The sequence below is a fragment of the Marmota monax genome, unplaced genomic scaffold (genome assembly GCF_021218885.2).
Source record: "Marmota monax isolate L192 unplaced genomic scaffold, Marmota_monax_Labrador192_F-V1.1 WCK01_AAM20220418_F8-fsc00055, whole genome shotgun sequence".
In the NCBI taxonomy this organism is placed as follows: Eukaryota; Metazoa; Chordata; class Mammalia; order Rodentia; family Sciuridae; genus Marmota; species Marmota monax.
In genome coordinates, this window is record NW_026695205.1 from 8810808 (window position 1) to 8828728 (window position 17921).

The 17921-nt window shown below is 34.4% G+C and overlaps 1 protein-coding gene across 6 annotated transcripts in view; it reads left to right on the forward strand.

Annotated features, from left to right (window-relative positions):
• The window catches only part of Nme7 (NME/NM23 family member 7), a 190074-nt gene that overhangs the window by 17357 nt on the left and 154796 nt on the right, over positions 1–17921 (forward strand). For all 6 annotated transcript variants that reach the window (XM_046430225.2, XM_046430226.2, XM_046430227.2 and 3 more), the window contains exon 2: positions 16657–16764. In XM_046430225.2, coding sequence (XP_046286181.1) covers positions 16657–16764 — 108 coding nt within the window. The remainder of the gene's footprint in view (positions 1–16656; positions 16765–17921) is intronic.

Below are 17921 nucleotides of genomic sequence, written 5' to 3' on the forward strand. Positions count from 1 at the left end.
AGCATGTATGTATGAGCAAAAATGTTTTGTTGCCTACTGTGAAGTAATCTTTCCTAAAATAGAGCATTATAAAATGCAGTGTACTTTATCAGTGCATTGTTAGAATTGCAAGTTTGGCACATTCGACCTGATTTTTGTTGTTGTCATCACTTTTAAAGATCTTATTTGCTTTCATAGAAGATTTAGTTAAAAGGACTTGGTTGCCAGTTCTGGAGATCTAGTAAACAGTACTGTATGTAGGCTGCTTACTTCTACTGCCCTGAAAGGCCTCTTTTCACCACTTTTGAGCAGAGTCATTAAGAACATGAGATCTGGGATCAAACTGACTGGATTCACCTGTTTTTTAAGCTGGGTACTCTTGAGCAAGTTTCACTCTGATAACAAACTTTGCTCCCTCGGAGTGCATGCGGCTGGGGGTTTATATAGCTCTTGGGTCACTGCTCTTGGTCCATATTTACACCAATTAGGGCTTGGAAGATGTACTAATGCCATTGGTCCAAACTCATGTTAATTAGCATTGACATACTAACCCTGTCATATTTAGGGATTTAACCTAGGGGCACTTTACCATTGAGCCACATTCCCAGCCCTTTTTTATTTTTTATTTTGAGAGGCTCTCACTAAGTTGCTTAGGGTCTTGCTAAATTGTTGAAGCTGGCCTCAGACTTGTGATCCTCCTGCCTCAGCCTCCTGAGTTGCTGGGATTACAGGTGTTTGCCATCATGCCTGGCTTTGGACACGTTTTTAACTTACCTGAGCTTTCATCATTATAACATCTCTCCCCATAATGTGGTTTAGATAACATACATAAGTGTTCACAACAGGGTTTAGCACATAGCAGGTGCCCAATACAAAGTACTAGTTCTTGACCATTACCATTACTTTTCTTGTGATATTGGATTGTAATGAGTTGTTTACATGTTTGAGCTTTATGTTACTGACCTGTTAAAGTTGGGGATTGTTTTTAGAATTCACAGACTCTACCCAGAACTAGGCACAAGATAAGCAGTTAACTACTTTTGGAATGAGTGAGTGCATGAGTGGAGAACCTGATCAGATGTGGTCTGTGAACTACAGAAGGTAAAGCTGACATTGAGCTCTTATGGTGAGCACAGATGGGCAGAGTGTACAACTTAGTTTTTGGACTATTTTAGTCTCATGTTCCTATCAGAAAATAAATAGAATATCTTTTCATTTCTTCTACCTCCATAAATATGTGCTTAGTTATAATTGTATACAGCTATATTGATATACTGCATACATTGTAAACCATATATAATAAAAGCAATCTAGTGGGCTAAGATAAAAAAATAGTAATATAAATACTGATATTTTCTTCCTGACCCTTGTGGGGGGGGGGGGATCCATTACTTCAGAGACTTGGTATATAAAAAAGTCTTTTAGTCAGACTTGGGTAAGTCCTGGTTCTGGCAACTAGTGTGGGTACTTAACCTGCTTATACCTCAGTTTCTTATTTTGGAAAATAATAAACTATTGGAGTTATTACAAGTTATGTTTTTGGGACATAATAAAGGTAACTGTTAGATGTTACACTACAACTACTACTAATAGAGTTACTATTATTATTATTATTATGCTTTTGGAAAACATTTTCTTTTGGGAATTTTTCATGAAGTTACTAACTTTTGTCAATTTTAATATTTTTTTATATTTCTAAATCATCACTTTTGTACTTTCAACTCAAATTTTTTGTCTCAGAGCCCCCAATATTACTATAAAATTATTAGAAATTTTGCCTTCACACAGGGCCAAACCTAAGAAGCTGTGACTTCAAAATCTATACAGTATAACTGTAATATCATCATTTTTGGAAAGAGTCTCTATTGTCGTATTCACTTTGGCTTGAAACCTTTAATGAATCTTTAATGAATCTCTCTCCTACCCATATCTTCTTTCTGTCATTGGATAATTACTGCTTACTTAAAAAGCCTCTTTTTTGACTGAATTTAAACAGCTAGTCTCCTCCTTTTAGATTTCTCCATCCATCTGTCCACTCATAATATTGGACAACATTTATTGAACACCTAATTTGCCAGATATTTTTCTAGACCTTAGGGGTCTTTTCTCTGCCCATAAGAACTATGTCCATGTTAAGATGAATATTATTTAAGTATTAGCTTCATGATCAGTTTCTTTCCTTAGAATGTTCACTGACTCAGGGATTCACCATTTCCATTGTTTTTAAAATTTAAACCTGTCTTTTTATCAAGCATGCTGTGTTTTTACTTAGCTCCGTCCTCTTGGGTTTTCAGTAACACCCATGCTTATTTCCAGTTTGCTTTCTTGTGGCTTTCTTCATGATGATTGTATAGATTCCTCTGCTTCAAACGCCCACACAGCCCACCTCTATGTTTATGTTGTATTTTTGTTGTTGTTTCTTGCATATTGGTCTTCATTTGTCCGTTTGGAATGTATGCAAAGCCCCTCAAGATCAGGATTGTTATTTTTACCTGTGTATAAGGCCCTCTTCTCTCCCAAGACCCAGGGTCAAGTCTAGGAGGCTGCTTATTCTAGCCCTTATCGATTCTGTCTGTACAGCCTGCTAAAGATCCTCCCAAGTAAAGTGGACCCACACTATCAGCGAATTTTAAAGGCTTCTTTGTTATATTATTGAAACAGGAAATCCAGTGTTGAAATTTTCGTAATAATCGGAAAGGAGAAGTAGGCTACCGTCCTTGTGGCACAAAGCTCTGCTTCTCTCCCTGACCCTGGTGTTCCTAGAGGTTGAGGGCAGTACCCCAGTTGCTGTCCTAGACAAATGGCCTAGTAGGAGCTTGGGAAGTATTATTTTGCTTGTTCATTGATTAAATGTATGCTTGTTTGAATAAAAATAATATGATTTGGCTGATACACATCAAAACAGCTTGAAACATATTAGTGACAAGCAGTGAATAAAATCCTAAATTAGTAGATGTGCAAGATAAAGCTTTTAAGAAGTGTAAGCGTAGTGGTAAGATACAGAAATAACAAAACCTGAAAACTTAAAAATCTTTAAGCAACAGATAAATAGGCATGTAAAAAACTTGTGTTAGGTGTTGTGTAAGCAATTGCAGCTGCAGTTCTTGGATGAGTCTGAGATTAAAGTGTTGAACAGATGTTGACTGAATGCCAAGTTGGGGAAGGTACTTTGGGAGATATAAATATGAATGGCTTTTATTTTGTGTTCTGAGAAACTACACTGTTGTAAAAGGTAAGCTATGTATATGAACAACTATAAATATGCTTCGAAAGGTTCTGGTCAATGCAGGGGGGTTTCAGAGCATTGAAAAAAAAATGTCTTTAATTTGGGAGGCTCCTGAGCAATTTTCTCGAGCAGCTAAAATTTGAACTGTGTTTTGACAAAAAGATGTATAAGGATTTTAAGGGAACTGAGAGTTTAGAAGTACTATAGGGAGAGGATATATGGTATGTCATTGATCCAGGTCTAGAACATTGTTAAGACTTTATTTCAGCATGTTCAAAACTGAGACATGATTCTTTTTTGGTATGTTACTAGGAAAACTAAAGAGCCAGTTATTTACTATCATTTTAGAGTCTTTGCCTGCACTCATTTTAACTCATCATACAGAAAGAGCCATCCAGTTCTTCCTAGGTTGCATCAGTAGATAAGAACTAGTTCCTTTTTTTTTTCTTTCCCTTCTCAAGTAGTATGTATTCTAAGGGTTTTCTTTTGAGATTGTTTTCTTTTAAATGGTAGTCTTATATAAAAAATGGGTATCAACACATACATCTTCACAATGGAAATCAGAGAATATCCTTGTTACTAGTGACACCAGGGCAACTACTGTACTACTACTACTGCTACTAGTACTTCTCTCCCCTGCATTTGTTCTCTAATAACACCCACCATTTATTGAGCAGGCTCTCCATATGCTGAGCACAGTATTAAATAGCGTACTCATTTAACTCTAATGATAGGCCGGTAGAGTAGTTGAGGTCTAGAAAGGTTAAGTAATTTGTCAGAGGTCAGACAGCTACCTTGGACCACATGAGCCTGAGTGGAACTACAGCATGGGCATTTGACTTCTGCATGATATTGACGCCAGTCCAGTTAGTTAGAAGGTTCACTATATCCTGAGTGAGTGGTTTTTATTTTGGTAAATCTTAGACATTTTCTTCTTCTCCTTTTCTTCGTTTTCCCTAGCTTTTGCTCAATAAATAAAGGATTCAACTAAGGATATTTTAGTTTGTATCAAAATTAAACATTTCAGAACTTGGAAGAGTAAGAGAGTAAAGTAGAGCATTGGACTAAGATGAAAATGTTCTTACAGTTGTTTAGACCTTAAATGTTTCTTTGTGTTAAGTAATAAAAGTACATGGAGCTTATTTGCTGCTATCTAGTAATGAGGAATACTGGGTATTTTAAAAGTCCAACGAAGATTTGAACTTGTTATTAGTTTGTAGAAGATGGCTGAATTGTGACATGCCATGGGAAATGAGAGATGCTGCAGAGATTCATTCTCAATACTTGGGCAAATGGGAAAATATAAGGAGAAAGCTTGCAGCAATTTCTGTGTTTTATAAAAAATAATCTACCATGGACTTCATTGCTTGATGAAGAAAATCAAAACTTCTAAGTAGCATTGAGTTATGACTCATGGGTTCAAATAATATATGAAAATGAATATTCAAATGATGTACATTTGAACTAATATTGTTGGCTAGAGTATAACTGCTAATCTCAGTGAAATGTCATCTTGGTTCTGTAATTGGACCATGTTTTAGGTAAGTAATTTCAGTAAAAGGGTTTTTTTTTTTTTGCTCCAATTTTCTATGAGAATCTTAACTCTTTGTTCCACATAGTTCCAACCTAGTAGCACCATAGGCTATTTCCTTGTATGTTTACAAGAGAAGTAGTGTCTTCGTCTGGGCTCATAAACAATGGAAGTTCATTTCTCGTGGTTCTGGAGGCTGTAAAATCCATGATCTAGTGTCTGGTGAAGGCCCATTCCCTTCTTCTTGCTTTGAGATTAGAAAAGGAATAGGATTTTCAGTGTTTCCTGCCCTCCCCTAGGCTTATTACTACGAAGAAACAAGAAATTACTTGGAAATATTTCTTGACTAAAAGTTTTACTTTACTTCTGATCCATTAAATGGAGATTCAGATAATTTATTTGAAAAGAATTCCATGCTTTATTTTGATATCAGAGAAGCCTTGATCTGAAATAACTTCTTATCTGTACATATTGATTCTTTTAAAAAATGAAATGTAAATCATTTTTGCTTTGCCTCTGGAATTGGCAGGTTCTTCTGATTCTACTCTTATTAACATTCCTATAATCCTTAGATTCCTGCATGGTTGTAGAAATCTAACCACATAATTATTTCTGAAAGTTAGAGTAGCTAAATGATATTATATTAGCTCCTTTGGACAAATAAGTGCCTAATAAGTGTAATGTCTAAATAGACTTTAAAAATTAATGTGAATGCTTTGTTATTATTTTGATATATTTGAATAATTATGTTATTATAACACCTTTGATTTCTGACAGAAGCCAAAGCTCAGCATTTAATTTCTTACATCTGTACTTTGCAACAGTAATTTTGTGTTGATTAATGTAGTTTGAGACATTAGAATTCTAAAAATAATGGTATTACAAAATTTAAGAAGAAAATTGTTACTCAGTTGTTTAGTAAAAACAGATCTATTACTGTATGAGCTCTCTAAAAGGCAGGAATTTGAATTTACTCTCATTCCTTTAAAACAATTTACTTATTACAGATTAACTATATTCATATCAAAATATATGCATATATATGCCACATATATGTGTATATATATATGTAAATATATATATATAGTAAATATATTCAGCAGTTTTGCTTTCATAAATATAATTTTAGTTACATTTCTCTTTTGTGGCCTATCACAAAAGGCTTATCATTCCCTTTTCCTTTGTATTGATTTTTTTTTTCAAATATCTTTAAAAACTACCTAGACTAGCTGTAGCAGAGGCTGTGGCATTATGAATCAAGGTTGGCTCTTTTTGGGTGTCAGAACAAGGTCAGTGATGGAGGTGTGTGTGTACAGTGCAGCTCGAGAGTCCTAGGGGTACTTCGAAGACAGCATCACTACTGTGGGAGACTTGGGCAATGAAAACCCTAAGTGCTTCATGTATCCCAAGTCATTTAGTTCCCACAGCTACCCTACAAGGAAAGTACAAGTACATCTCCTCTGCAGATGGAGAAACAGATTTGGAGAGGTTAAGTGCTGTGTCTAACATCACAAATCCCAAGGGTCTGTCTGACTCTGGAACTGTGGTCTTCAACATTCTGAAGTAGTCTCCACCTGACCAGAGAAAACTGTTTATATCTTCCCAATTCTGTAAACGCATTTCAGGGCCGTGCCACTTGCTGCCAATAAATGATGGCACACTCTTTGTAGTCAGCAATACTGGCAGTGCCAGCAGTTTCAAGTGGTAGTTTTTGATTACCTTAGCATCATCAGGAGTGGAATGGTTTATGATCAGTAACATTGAAATGTGTAAGGCCAAAGTACAATTATAGTTGGTGGCACAGCTTAGCAAATTTGCTTTTGAACCGAAAGACTGGATTGGTGTTTGTTCTTTTTTGTGGTGCTGGGGATTGAACCAGGGCCTTATGCATGAGAGGCAAGCACTCTACTGACTGAGCTTTATCCTCTGCCCCTGTTCTTTCTTTTTTTTTTTTTTTAAAGTACATACACATAGGAAAGACTATTAGTTTATTTTGATTCATTATAGAGCCGAGTCTTCCCTTCAAAAAGTGGCAAGGAGAGGCATAGTGGGATTCAGTTCTTCCAAAGCTTGGTTGTCCTTCAAATACTGTTTCACCTGAGATTCCAGCACGGTTGAAGTTTCCTCAAAATTACCTATTCTATCTTATAACTTGTGTGAATTTTACATTCTTTTCAATAATATATATGTGTATGTAATAATGTAAAAATGTTTATATTACGTACATTAAGTAATTCTGGTGTTCTAGGAAGCTTCTCTTTTCTCTTTCTCACTGTCTACAAATATAGTCAATTCAAGACTTCTGGGTATATTAATACTATATGGTGTAGTTTAAGTGGTTAAAAAGCTGAAGATAATTTTAAAAATAAATTGCTTTGGAGAAAGTTAAAAGATTTAGCCATTATCACTCATTTAGTTCTTATCATTATTATATTACTATGTCAGCTTTCCGTCAATATCTCTATTAAATAGGATAATGAACAGTTGGAGGGATATCTATTAAAATCTTGTCAAAGAGGGCAGTATCAAAATTGGGGTAGAGCAGTCATTCAAAATGAACTTAGCTAAGTTATTGTTGACTCTAGGTATAAACACTTATAAATTTCACAGGTGTACTCATACGTGATAGGAAAATTTAGTTACATTTTTAAAATAAAAAGACTATAATTTAATATAAAGGTAGGAAATAACATGGGTTTTAGTAATAATGTATCAATTCTAGTTCATTAATTGTGACAAATGTACTTTACAAGTGTATGATGTTTGTAATAGGGAAAACTGGGTGTGGCACATACGGTAACTCTTTATTCTGATCAGTAACATTGAATACACTGTAAGTCTAAAATTGTTCTAAAATAAAAGCCTATTTTAAAAAACTGAGAAATGCTATAAACATAGGGAAATTGAAGGGTAGTATCCACATTTATTGTATTCACTTACTTTGTGATCTAGGCACTAGGAATTCCATGGTAAGCAGAGGTGGACATTACTCCTTGTGCTCATGCACCTTACAGTCTCATTGGAGAGGTAATTTTAAGCTACAGGCAAGGATACAGACCTAAACAAATGAAAATTCTTGACATGGTGACAGAGACTGAATTCAATATTACTATTATAGCTCAAAACAGTGAACTTGGCTCAGCTTAGTGAGTCAGGATAGGTATTTCTGAGGAAAGATGTTTGAATTGAGTCTGGAGGATAAAATAGAAACTAGGCAAAAGTAAAGAAGGAGGAAGAGATTCTAGGCAAAAACCCATTAAGTAAGAAGAATTTGATCTATTTTAGGAATTTAAAGGTGGCCTTTAACTGGAACCCTGTAAGAGAGGGGAGGAGAAGCTTTCTAGTGGAGTTGTGTGGGTCTTTTAAATATAGAATCATGTTGTTGGCAAATAATGATAGCTTAAACTCTTCTTTTCCTATTCATATCACTTTAATTTGTTTTTTTTTAATGTCTAAAAAATTGTTCTGGCTATAATTTCAAGGACTATGTTAAATAGAAGTGGTGAAAGAGGGCATCCCTGTCTTATTCCAGTTTTTAGAGGGAATTCCTTCAGTTTTTCTCCATTTAGAATGATGTGGCATTTCTAGTGTTTTGAGCATGAATGGATACTGAATTTTGTCAAATCTTTTCCTGCATCTACTGAGATATCATGTGATGCTTGTCTTAAAGTCTATTAATGGACTGAATTATGTTTATTGTTAGTGAACTAAACTTGCATCCCTGGGATGAACTCCACTTGATCATGGTGCACTATCTTTTTAATGTTTTTGTATGCAGTTTGCCAGTATTTATTAAGAATTTCTTCATCTATGTCCATCATAGATATTGGGCTGAAGTTTTCTTTCCTTAATGTATCTTTGTCTGGCTTTGGTATCAGGGTGATACTAGCTTCATAGAATGAGTTTGGAAGGGTGCTTTCCTTTCCATTTCATGGAATAATTTGAGGAAAATTTGTGTAAGTTCTTTTTTGAAGGTCTGTTAGAACTTGGCTGGGAATCTGTCTGCTCCTGGGCTTTTCTTTGTTGATAGGTTTTTGATGGAATCTTCTGTTTCATTGCTTGAAATTGATCTATTTAAATTTTCTATGTCCTCCTGATTGAATTTGAGTAGGTCATATGTCTCTATAAATGTGTTGATGTCTTCAAGATTTTCTACTAGAGTATAAATTTTCAAAATAGTTTCTGATTATCATCTGTATTTTAGTAGTGTCTGCCATGATATTTCCTTTTTTTTGAGAGAGAGAGAGAGAGAGAGAGAGAGAGAGAGAGAGAGAGAACTTTTAATATTTATTTTTTATTTTTCGGCGGACACAACATCTTTGTTTGTATGTGGTGCTGAGGATCGAACCCGGGCTGCACGCATGCCAGGGGAGCACGCTACCGCTTGAGCCACATCCCCAGCCCATGATACTTCCTTTTACATTATGAATTTTAGTAATTTGAGTTGTCTCTGCCTTTCTCTTTACTAGCTTGGCTAAGGGTTTATCAACTTTATTTTTTCAAAGAACCAACTTTTGTTTCATGAATATTTTTTGTTTGTTTCAATTTCATTGATTTCAGTTCTGATTTTAATTAATGCCTATCTTCTACTTTGGGTTTTGATTTGTTGTTCTTTTTCTAGGGCTTTGAGATGCAATGTCAGGTCATTTATTTATTGACTTTTTATTCTTTTAATGAATGAGTTCAATGCACTGAACTTTCCTCTTAGTACTGCCTTCATAGTGTCCCATAGATTTTGATATGTTGCATCACTATTCTTATTTACCTCTAAGTATTTTTTAAAATTTCATTCCTGATTTCTTCTTTATCCACTGGTTACTCAATAGCATATTACTTAGTCTCCAGATGTTAGAGTAGCTTCTATTTTTTATTTTATGTTGATTTCTATTTTTATTCCATTATGATCTGGTAGAATTCAAGGTATTATCTTTGCTTTTTGTATTTGCTAAGAGTTGCTTTGTGGCATAAGATATGGTCTTAGAGAAGGATCTGTGTGCTATTGAGAACAAAGTGTATTCCGTATATATGTCTGTTAAGTCTAAATTATTGAATTTTTTAGTTTTATACCTTCTTTCTTTAGTTTTTGTTTGGAGAGTCTATCCAATGGTGAGAGAGGTGTATTAAAGTCACCCAGAATTATCGCATTGTGGTCTGTTTGATTCTAGAATTTGAGAAAGGATTGTTTGATGTACATAATTGCTCCATTGTTTGGGACATAAATATTTATGATTGTTGTGTCTTGTTGATATAATTCCCAAAGACAGTGTGAAATGTCCTTTGTTCCTTCTGATTAACTTTGGTTTGAAGTCCAGTTTATTTGATATGAAGATAGAAACCCCTGCTTGTTTATGAGGTTTATGTAAATTTACTTTTAATCTGTGGATGTCTTAGCCTATGAGTTGTGTCTCTTGGAGACAGCATATTGTTGGGTCTTGTTTTTTTAATCCAGTCTGCCATTCTATATCTTTTGATTGATAAGTTTGGGCCACTTATAGTCAATATTATTACTGATAAACAATTTTTATTCCCTCTCATTTTATTTCTGATTTTTAATTTGAATTAGTTTCTCCTTTGCTTGACTATTCTTCTAGTATATTTCCTCCCTTTGCTGGTTTTCACTTTTATTTTTCATTTCTTCATGAAATATTTTATTGAGTATGCTTTGTAGTACAGACTTTTTGGTTGTGAGTTCTTTTAAATTTTGTTTATCATGGAAGGTTTTTATTTCATCAATTCTGAAGCTTAATTTTGCTGGGTACAGTATTCTTGGCTGGCACCCATTTTTCTTCAGAGTTTGTTATATATTATTCTAAGGACTCCTAGTTTTGAGGGTCTGGGTTGAAAATCTGCTGAGATCTGGATATGTTTCCCTCTAAATATGACCTGTAGTTTTTCTCTGGCAGCCTTAAAATTCTCTCCTTATTCTATACATTAGGCATTTTCATAATAATATGTACCTTGGTGTGGGTTTGTTGGAATTTTATTTATTTGGGGTCCAGCAAACCTTCTGTATCTGATTTTCCATTTCATTCTTTATGCTTGGGAGATATTCTGCTATTATTTCATTGAAAAGGTTGTACATTCCTTTGGTTTATATCTCTGAGCTTTCATCTATCCCAATAAACCTTAAAATTGGTCTTTTCATGTTATCTTATATTTCTTGGGAGTTCTGTTCATGGTCTCTAAACATCTTTTCTCCATAGTCAACTTTATTTTCAAGATTATATATTTTGTCTTCACTACCTAAAACTCTGTCTTCAAAGTAGTCTAGGCTGTGGGTTATGCTTTCCATTGAATTTTTAATTTGGTTTATTAATTACTTCATTTTGAGAATTTTTTATTTTTTTATCTTTATCTCTTTATTGAAGAGATCTTCCACTTCCTGTATTTTCTATCTGATTTGACTCCTTACACTGTCCTTTACCTTGAAGATTAGCTTAACTATATACATTCTAAACTCCTTCTCTGACATTTCCTCCACCATGGTATTGATGGATTCTCTTACTGAAGTATCTTGGTTTTGTTTGGGTAATTTGTTCCCTTGTTTTGTCATGTTCTTTGTGTGTCTACCCATCTAATAGTGTGGATCTGAGGCAGTAGAGTTTCTAACATGTGGTTTTATACAGTATCTGAAGGTTTTCAGTACTTCACCATTTAGGGGGAAACAAATAATAACAACCAATGCAAGCAATATACAGTATTAAACCAAATAGCTCCTGCTATGACATCTACAATGTTAAATGTCACAATAAACAGAAATGATATGATCAGTTATTGCCTACATAAAAATAGTAAGTTTGCAAAAGTGTTTATAGTTTTGAATGGTGGACAGGGAGAGAACAGAAGTGATGTAGGATGTGATGATTATGGGAGAGGAGAGAAGACAGAAGTAAATAATTAAAGGAAGAGTGAAAGAGAACAGTAGAGATTAGCTGTTAGCAGAAAAGAGAGACAGAATCATGGGACAAAGATAAGTAAGATAAATAAATACACACACACACACACACACATATATATATATAGTAAAAATTTAATAATAAAAGAATATAAAACAAAACTGAAATATACTAATTAATCATCCTAGTCCTTAAAATATTAATCCATGAAAAATAATTGGCTTCAAAAATGCTAGAAGTGAGAAAAAAAACAAATGTGAATATGTATAAATATCCATGCACCATTAAGGATATAATTAAACAGGAAAAAAAGAAAGGAAAAAAAATTTCAAAAATCTCAATGAAAAGTTAAAGAATTATTTCCAGTGGAGTTCAGTAGATTCTCAGCTTCCCTTTTCAGCAGTGGGCCATTTTTAAAAATCTTGTTGAGTAAGTCTGGTTATAGATGAAGGAATTGGCTACTTTTTCAATATAATATCAAAGCTTTTTCTTTGTAGGGAGATGGTGTTGTGAAAGTCTAGGTCCAAACTCCAAAAGTCATTCTCAAGAGCTTAAAAGTTTTGAAAGCTCCTGGAAATAGTTATTGTCTGTCTTTTCTTTTGGTGTTTATTTATCTGATTTATTTGACTCCTGTGTAGAGTTGCAAGTTCTCCCTGCACCACATAATTAGAATTCAAGGGATTTTAGAATACTACTGCTCTCTACTTTTTTCTTTTATGATAAAAAATAATTGTTCATATTGTTTTGCCTGATGTTATGACAAAATTAGAACAATTAATGCCCACCATGAAAAGAGCTTCAAAGGGGCCACTTCGTGGCAACTTGGTCTTTTGGGAGAGTGACTAATTTGGTTCATCTTTGGTTTAGGCCCTTAAATCAATACTCTCTTTAATAGTGACTTTTACATAATTTTCTACATGTAGTGCTATTTAATGGGACAAAGCCTGGGTTTTGTTAAAATCTGTAGCACTAAGGTTTGAATTTTGTTGTGTAACCTTAATCCATTATTCAAAATTTCTGAATTGACTATTCATGTCTGTAAAATTGGGATATTATCTATATTATAAGTTTGAGAACAAAATCATATAATGATATAATGAACCTGGCACTTACTAGGTGCTCCAAAAATTGTTAAATTATTATTGTTATTGTCAAGATCAAGGTTATCATTTATTTCTTAAAGTTTGAATGACTTTCCTATTACTGATTCATTAAATATTCTGAAAAGTACTTTCCAGTGTGAGGAGTAGGAGAGGAAGGAAAGATATTTTAACAGAAGAGAGGATAAAAAGTATCAGGGAACATTCCTGATTTGTTGTTGTTTTGGGGAACTGCTTGTTCACTGATGTGCATTGGAGTTTAATGATGGGAGAACAGGTTAACAACTGATCTAGAAGATACTTTCTTTGCTTTCATAAGTTGAAGAACATTGTCAATGCCTCACATCCTCTATATTCTTATTGACATGTATTCAAATTATACTTATTTTATATCCTTATAAGACATTATTGTTATTTAGTGTAATCGTTATTTATTTATTTATATTTACCCACATAGTTATTTTCCCATTATTCTTAATTTCTTCAATTCTTGTAATCAACTCGTGACATTTTCTTTCTTCCTTTAGAACCTCTTTTAGAGGGGGGCTGGGGTTGTGGCTCAGTGTATGAGGCACTAGGTTCACCACATATAAATAAATAAATAAAGGTTCATCAACAACTAAAAACATCTTTAAAAAAAATAGAACCTCTTTTAGACTTTCTTTTAATGTAGGTACATTGGTTATGAATTTTCTTAGATTCTGTTTTATCTAGAAATGACTTTATTTCATCTTTAGTTTTTGAAGGATATTTTTGCTAGTTACAGAATGCTACGTTGGCAGTTATTTTTAGAATTTCCACTTTCTTTAGAAAATGGATTCTGGCTTCCTTGTGAAATTCTCCATTCTGACATGTGTTTTCTACACCTATCATTGTTATTCTAAAGCCTTTGTTGGATAGATATAGGTAGTCACAGAACTCTTTCTATTGCCCGTTCTTTTTTTTTTTCCTTTTCCCTCTTGGTCTTATTTGGGGATGTGTCTGGTCTGGTAGTTTATCACTGGAGACTGGTCTTTAGGTATGAAAGGTTGTGAAGTTTTTGAGACAGGGGTGTGGGATGGGGAAATAGTACCTCAGTGTGGTCAGGGGCTAAGCATTGAGTGAACACAAAATTCTTTTTCAGACTTTAGTAAGGGTTAGTTTACCTCTAGTTTACCCATGCTCCTAAGGGGTGAGTTTCTTGGAGCCACAACAAACTGTTAGAGTGTTTACCAGGGGTCTTCTCTTTGGTTAGTTTGAACTCTTTATTTAGTTTAAACTCTTTAACTTTTCTTTCCTCATCACTGTGAGATTACAAAAAGCTCTGCTGGCTTGAGTTCACAATTCCATGCTCCCTTTTTCTCCAGAGTCTTTGCTCTTAAGTCCCGGCTGCTTTGAAAGGCCCACATGTGGGTTTAGTGTCCTTATCCCTGTGAAATTGCTACATATTCTGCCGGCTCCTCTACCTCCTGGCAGGAGCCCTCTGCCAGCTTCTTGGAGTCCTCAGGGTTAAAGCAACACAAAGATGGGCTCCCTGAAGTGAGCTTCCTGACTTCCTGGATCTTGGTGCCTCCTACCTTGGCTGCCTTGGAAACTCTCCAGCATCTTCAGTACCCACTTTTCTAGTTGTTCTCAGAAAGTAGCATTGGTTTGCTATAAAGATGCTTTGTTCCTTAATTTATTTTCTTTGTATTAAAACCTTTTCTGGATAGTGTGTTGTGCAAAATTCTGCTACCTAACTCAGAAAAAACCCTCTGTGGACTGCACAGCAGGGAGTTCCTTGAGACTTCCTTGCTGTTCTTCAGTCAGATTTGTGTTGTGATCCGTCAGGTCCCCCCAGGCTTCCCTGTCCCTCTCACAGAGATCAACAAGTTTGGTGGCAAGGCTACTTAGGGAGATGGAATTACCAAGTTTTCATTTGCTATATTGGTTTTCAAATGCATCATCATTTTTTCCATTTTATAATTTCATTTATTTTAGAGAGAGATTTAAATTGTGTTTGAGTGAATATTTTACTATGGATTTTAAAAAATAAACAACAAATATTTAAAGTTTTAATTAAAAGGAAAGTACAATGATAAAATATACAGTGAAACCTAAACTGAAGCAACCTGAATTGTTAGAATAAATATGAAAAATTCCATGAAGAAAAACTTTTGCAAATGTGATAATGTGTCATAAATTAAAAAAAAAATAATTAAAAAATGTGATAATGTGTCTTGGGCTGAGGTTGTGGCTCAATGGTTCAGCACTTGTCTAGCATGCATGAGGCACTGGGTTTGATCCCCAGCACTACATAAAAATAAACAAATAAAGGTATTGTGTCCATCTACAACATATATATATGTGTGTGTGTGTGTGTGTGTATATATGTGTATATATATATATATATATATATATATATATACACACACACACACATATACACAACATGTATATATCCATCTACTATATATATATATATATATATATATATATATATATATATGTAAATGTGATAATGTGTCTTATTTTACATTTGTTTTCTCTTGATTAATAAACATTGGATAATGTGTTTTTTTGGATGATTGTGGGAAAAATAAAAGTGTCTTAAAACTGCTCATTTGCATTATAGTTTATGAATCTAATAGAAAAAATAAGAACCCAGCTAGATCATCAAATGGCAAATCCAAAATTAGCAACAAAACTCTTCAATTCCCTTCTTTCTTTTTTTTTGTGCTGCATTTTATTTTTTTTATTTGTTTTAATTAGTTACACATGACAGTACAATGATCTTGACATATCATACATTTGATTCAGATGGGGTATAATTTCGCATTTTTCTGAGTGTACAGGTTGCAAAATCATATTGGTCATACAGTCACATATCCCTTCTTTCTTATGCAGCTACTTGCTTGTTATAATGAAAGACCTTTGGAGCTGGACTATTTTTACTAACATACACAGTGGGAAATCCTTCATAATAGTCAAGGAAAAGGGGCCAATCTCTGACTTGCTTTAAAATTTTATTCTCTGTATTAACCTTCAGATTGTACCTCTTAGACCTCCAACTGTAGGAAGCTTAAGTGACCAAAGGTACCAATGGTTATGCTCTGAAGTGCACTGCTGCTTCTGAGCTTTGGATCTGTCCCTGGGGCTGCTCCCAGCCAGTGATACAGAGGAGCAAGGATACTAGAACTGCCACCTCCCTGGGACTTGGGACACTCCTCTAACAGATAGCTGACTGGAGCACTCCCAGGTGAACTTGCTGAAACCCTCCTAGACTGCACAGCAGGAAGTTCCTTGAGACTTCCTTGCTGTTGTCCAGTCAGATTTGTGTTGTGATCTGTCAGGTCCCCCAGGCTTCCTGTCCCTCTCACAGGAATTTCCTTTAATGAAATGCATGTTCAGCCTGTCTTGGCTTCTGTTTCTCAGAGGTTCTAGACTAACACATTCTCTTATATTTCTATAGAAAGATACTGTTGTGAAATTACCAAGGAGAGAAACAATGTTTACTATAATTTTAATTACAATAGTATTCTAGTATTCCTAAATTCTTAAGTTTAGGAAAGTTAAACATCCTGTAATTGAATCTCTCAATTTTTTTCTCATATTAGTTTACTGTTAATTTGTATAAGCTTGCTTTCAGAAGGACTTGAATTGTTACAGTAGTTGGATTAGGAACTCATGTTCTAAAAAATGTCAGTTTACTTAGGGTGATTGGATGGTTGGTCATGAAGCCTATTGAAAGTTCATAATTCATCTTTAAAATATCTAAGGTATCCAGTGAGAAATTAGCAGGAAATATTTCTGAGGGCATGATATTTTGTTAGGAAGGAGAATAGTTCAGTATGATAGTAGCAGATTGGTTTTTTGCAAATATTTGGAAATTCTCACTTTCATTTTATATGACAAGTGCTTATGTTTTATGTTACAGTGCTAAAATTCTTTTGTTTTTCTTTCCAGAATCATAGTGAGAGATATGTTTTCATTGCAGAGTGGTATGATCCAAATGCTTCACTTCTTCGTCGTTATGAGCTTTTGTTTTACCCAGGGGATGGATCTGTTGAAATGGTAAATGAACCTTTTTTTTACTTGAATGTAGACAAAGCAGGTGAACGTGAGACAGGAAGAGGAATAGAGTTACCTTTTATATAGTTGCTTTAAAAAATATACTTCTGTGTGTATAAATTCTTTTTTTATTCATTATAATACTGATACAAGAAGATAACTTTGTGCCTGTATTTTGTTTGTTTGTGTGTGTGTGTGTGGCTGGGAATCATCCTCAGGGCCTCATGTATGCTAGGCAATACTCCCCCATTCTGTGCCTTTATATATATTTTTTTCTTTTTTAAAAAATTTGTTTAGATGGAAAGTTTGGGTTGCACTCAAGTCCAGGGAGAGAACACCAGGACTTCTGTTTGTTTGTTTGTTTGTTTGTTTTTTTTGATCTGTCACATTTACCAAGGCATCCAAGTCAGAAAAGCCACTAGGCAGTAGTAATATGATTCTGGAGGGAGGAAAGATCTGAGATAGATCTGATTGTTAAGAATTTAATGCTTTACAAGTGGATCAGATCACCCAGAGGTGATGAAAGGAGAAGAGTGGGACAGACAGAGGGCAGATACTGATCAAGGTAAGTTATACATAGGAGCTCATCACCATGAATCCCATTCTTTTGTACAGTTAACATGCAGAGATGGTGCAGCCTATCATCCCAGCAACTCCAGAGTCTGTACCAGGAGAATCTCAGATTCAAGGCAACTTAGTGAGATCCTGTCTCAAAATAAATAAAAATAACAAGTGGCTCTGTGGGAGAGCCAGCGTGTCCATGCCTATATTTTTCATATAAAAAATTGGAATATTTTTATCAGAAAACTGAAGTAGGATTATTCATGTTTTGGATTAAGCAATAACTGATAAGTGGTTATAGATAAAGGTATCATGGTCACAAATATCATCACCAAAAGTTGTAATCTCTGCAAAAAGTCAAATTGAAGAGGATCGAGGGCCCTTTTTTTACCATTTCATTGTCCCTTTAAGAAGTAGGTCTATTTGGTATTAAGAATGTATATGCAAGAAAATAGAAATTTGGGCATGTTGGTCTTCTCTGGGATTTCATAGGACTAATTTGTTGAAACAATTTGGCCATAAACAAATCTTTGTTTAAGAATGATATATGTGTAATAAGACACTTTTATGTTATTACTAGGTTGGATTAGGAAGTACAG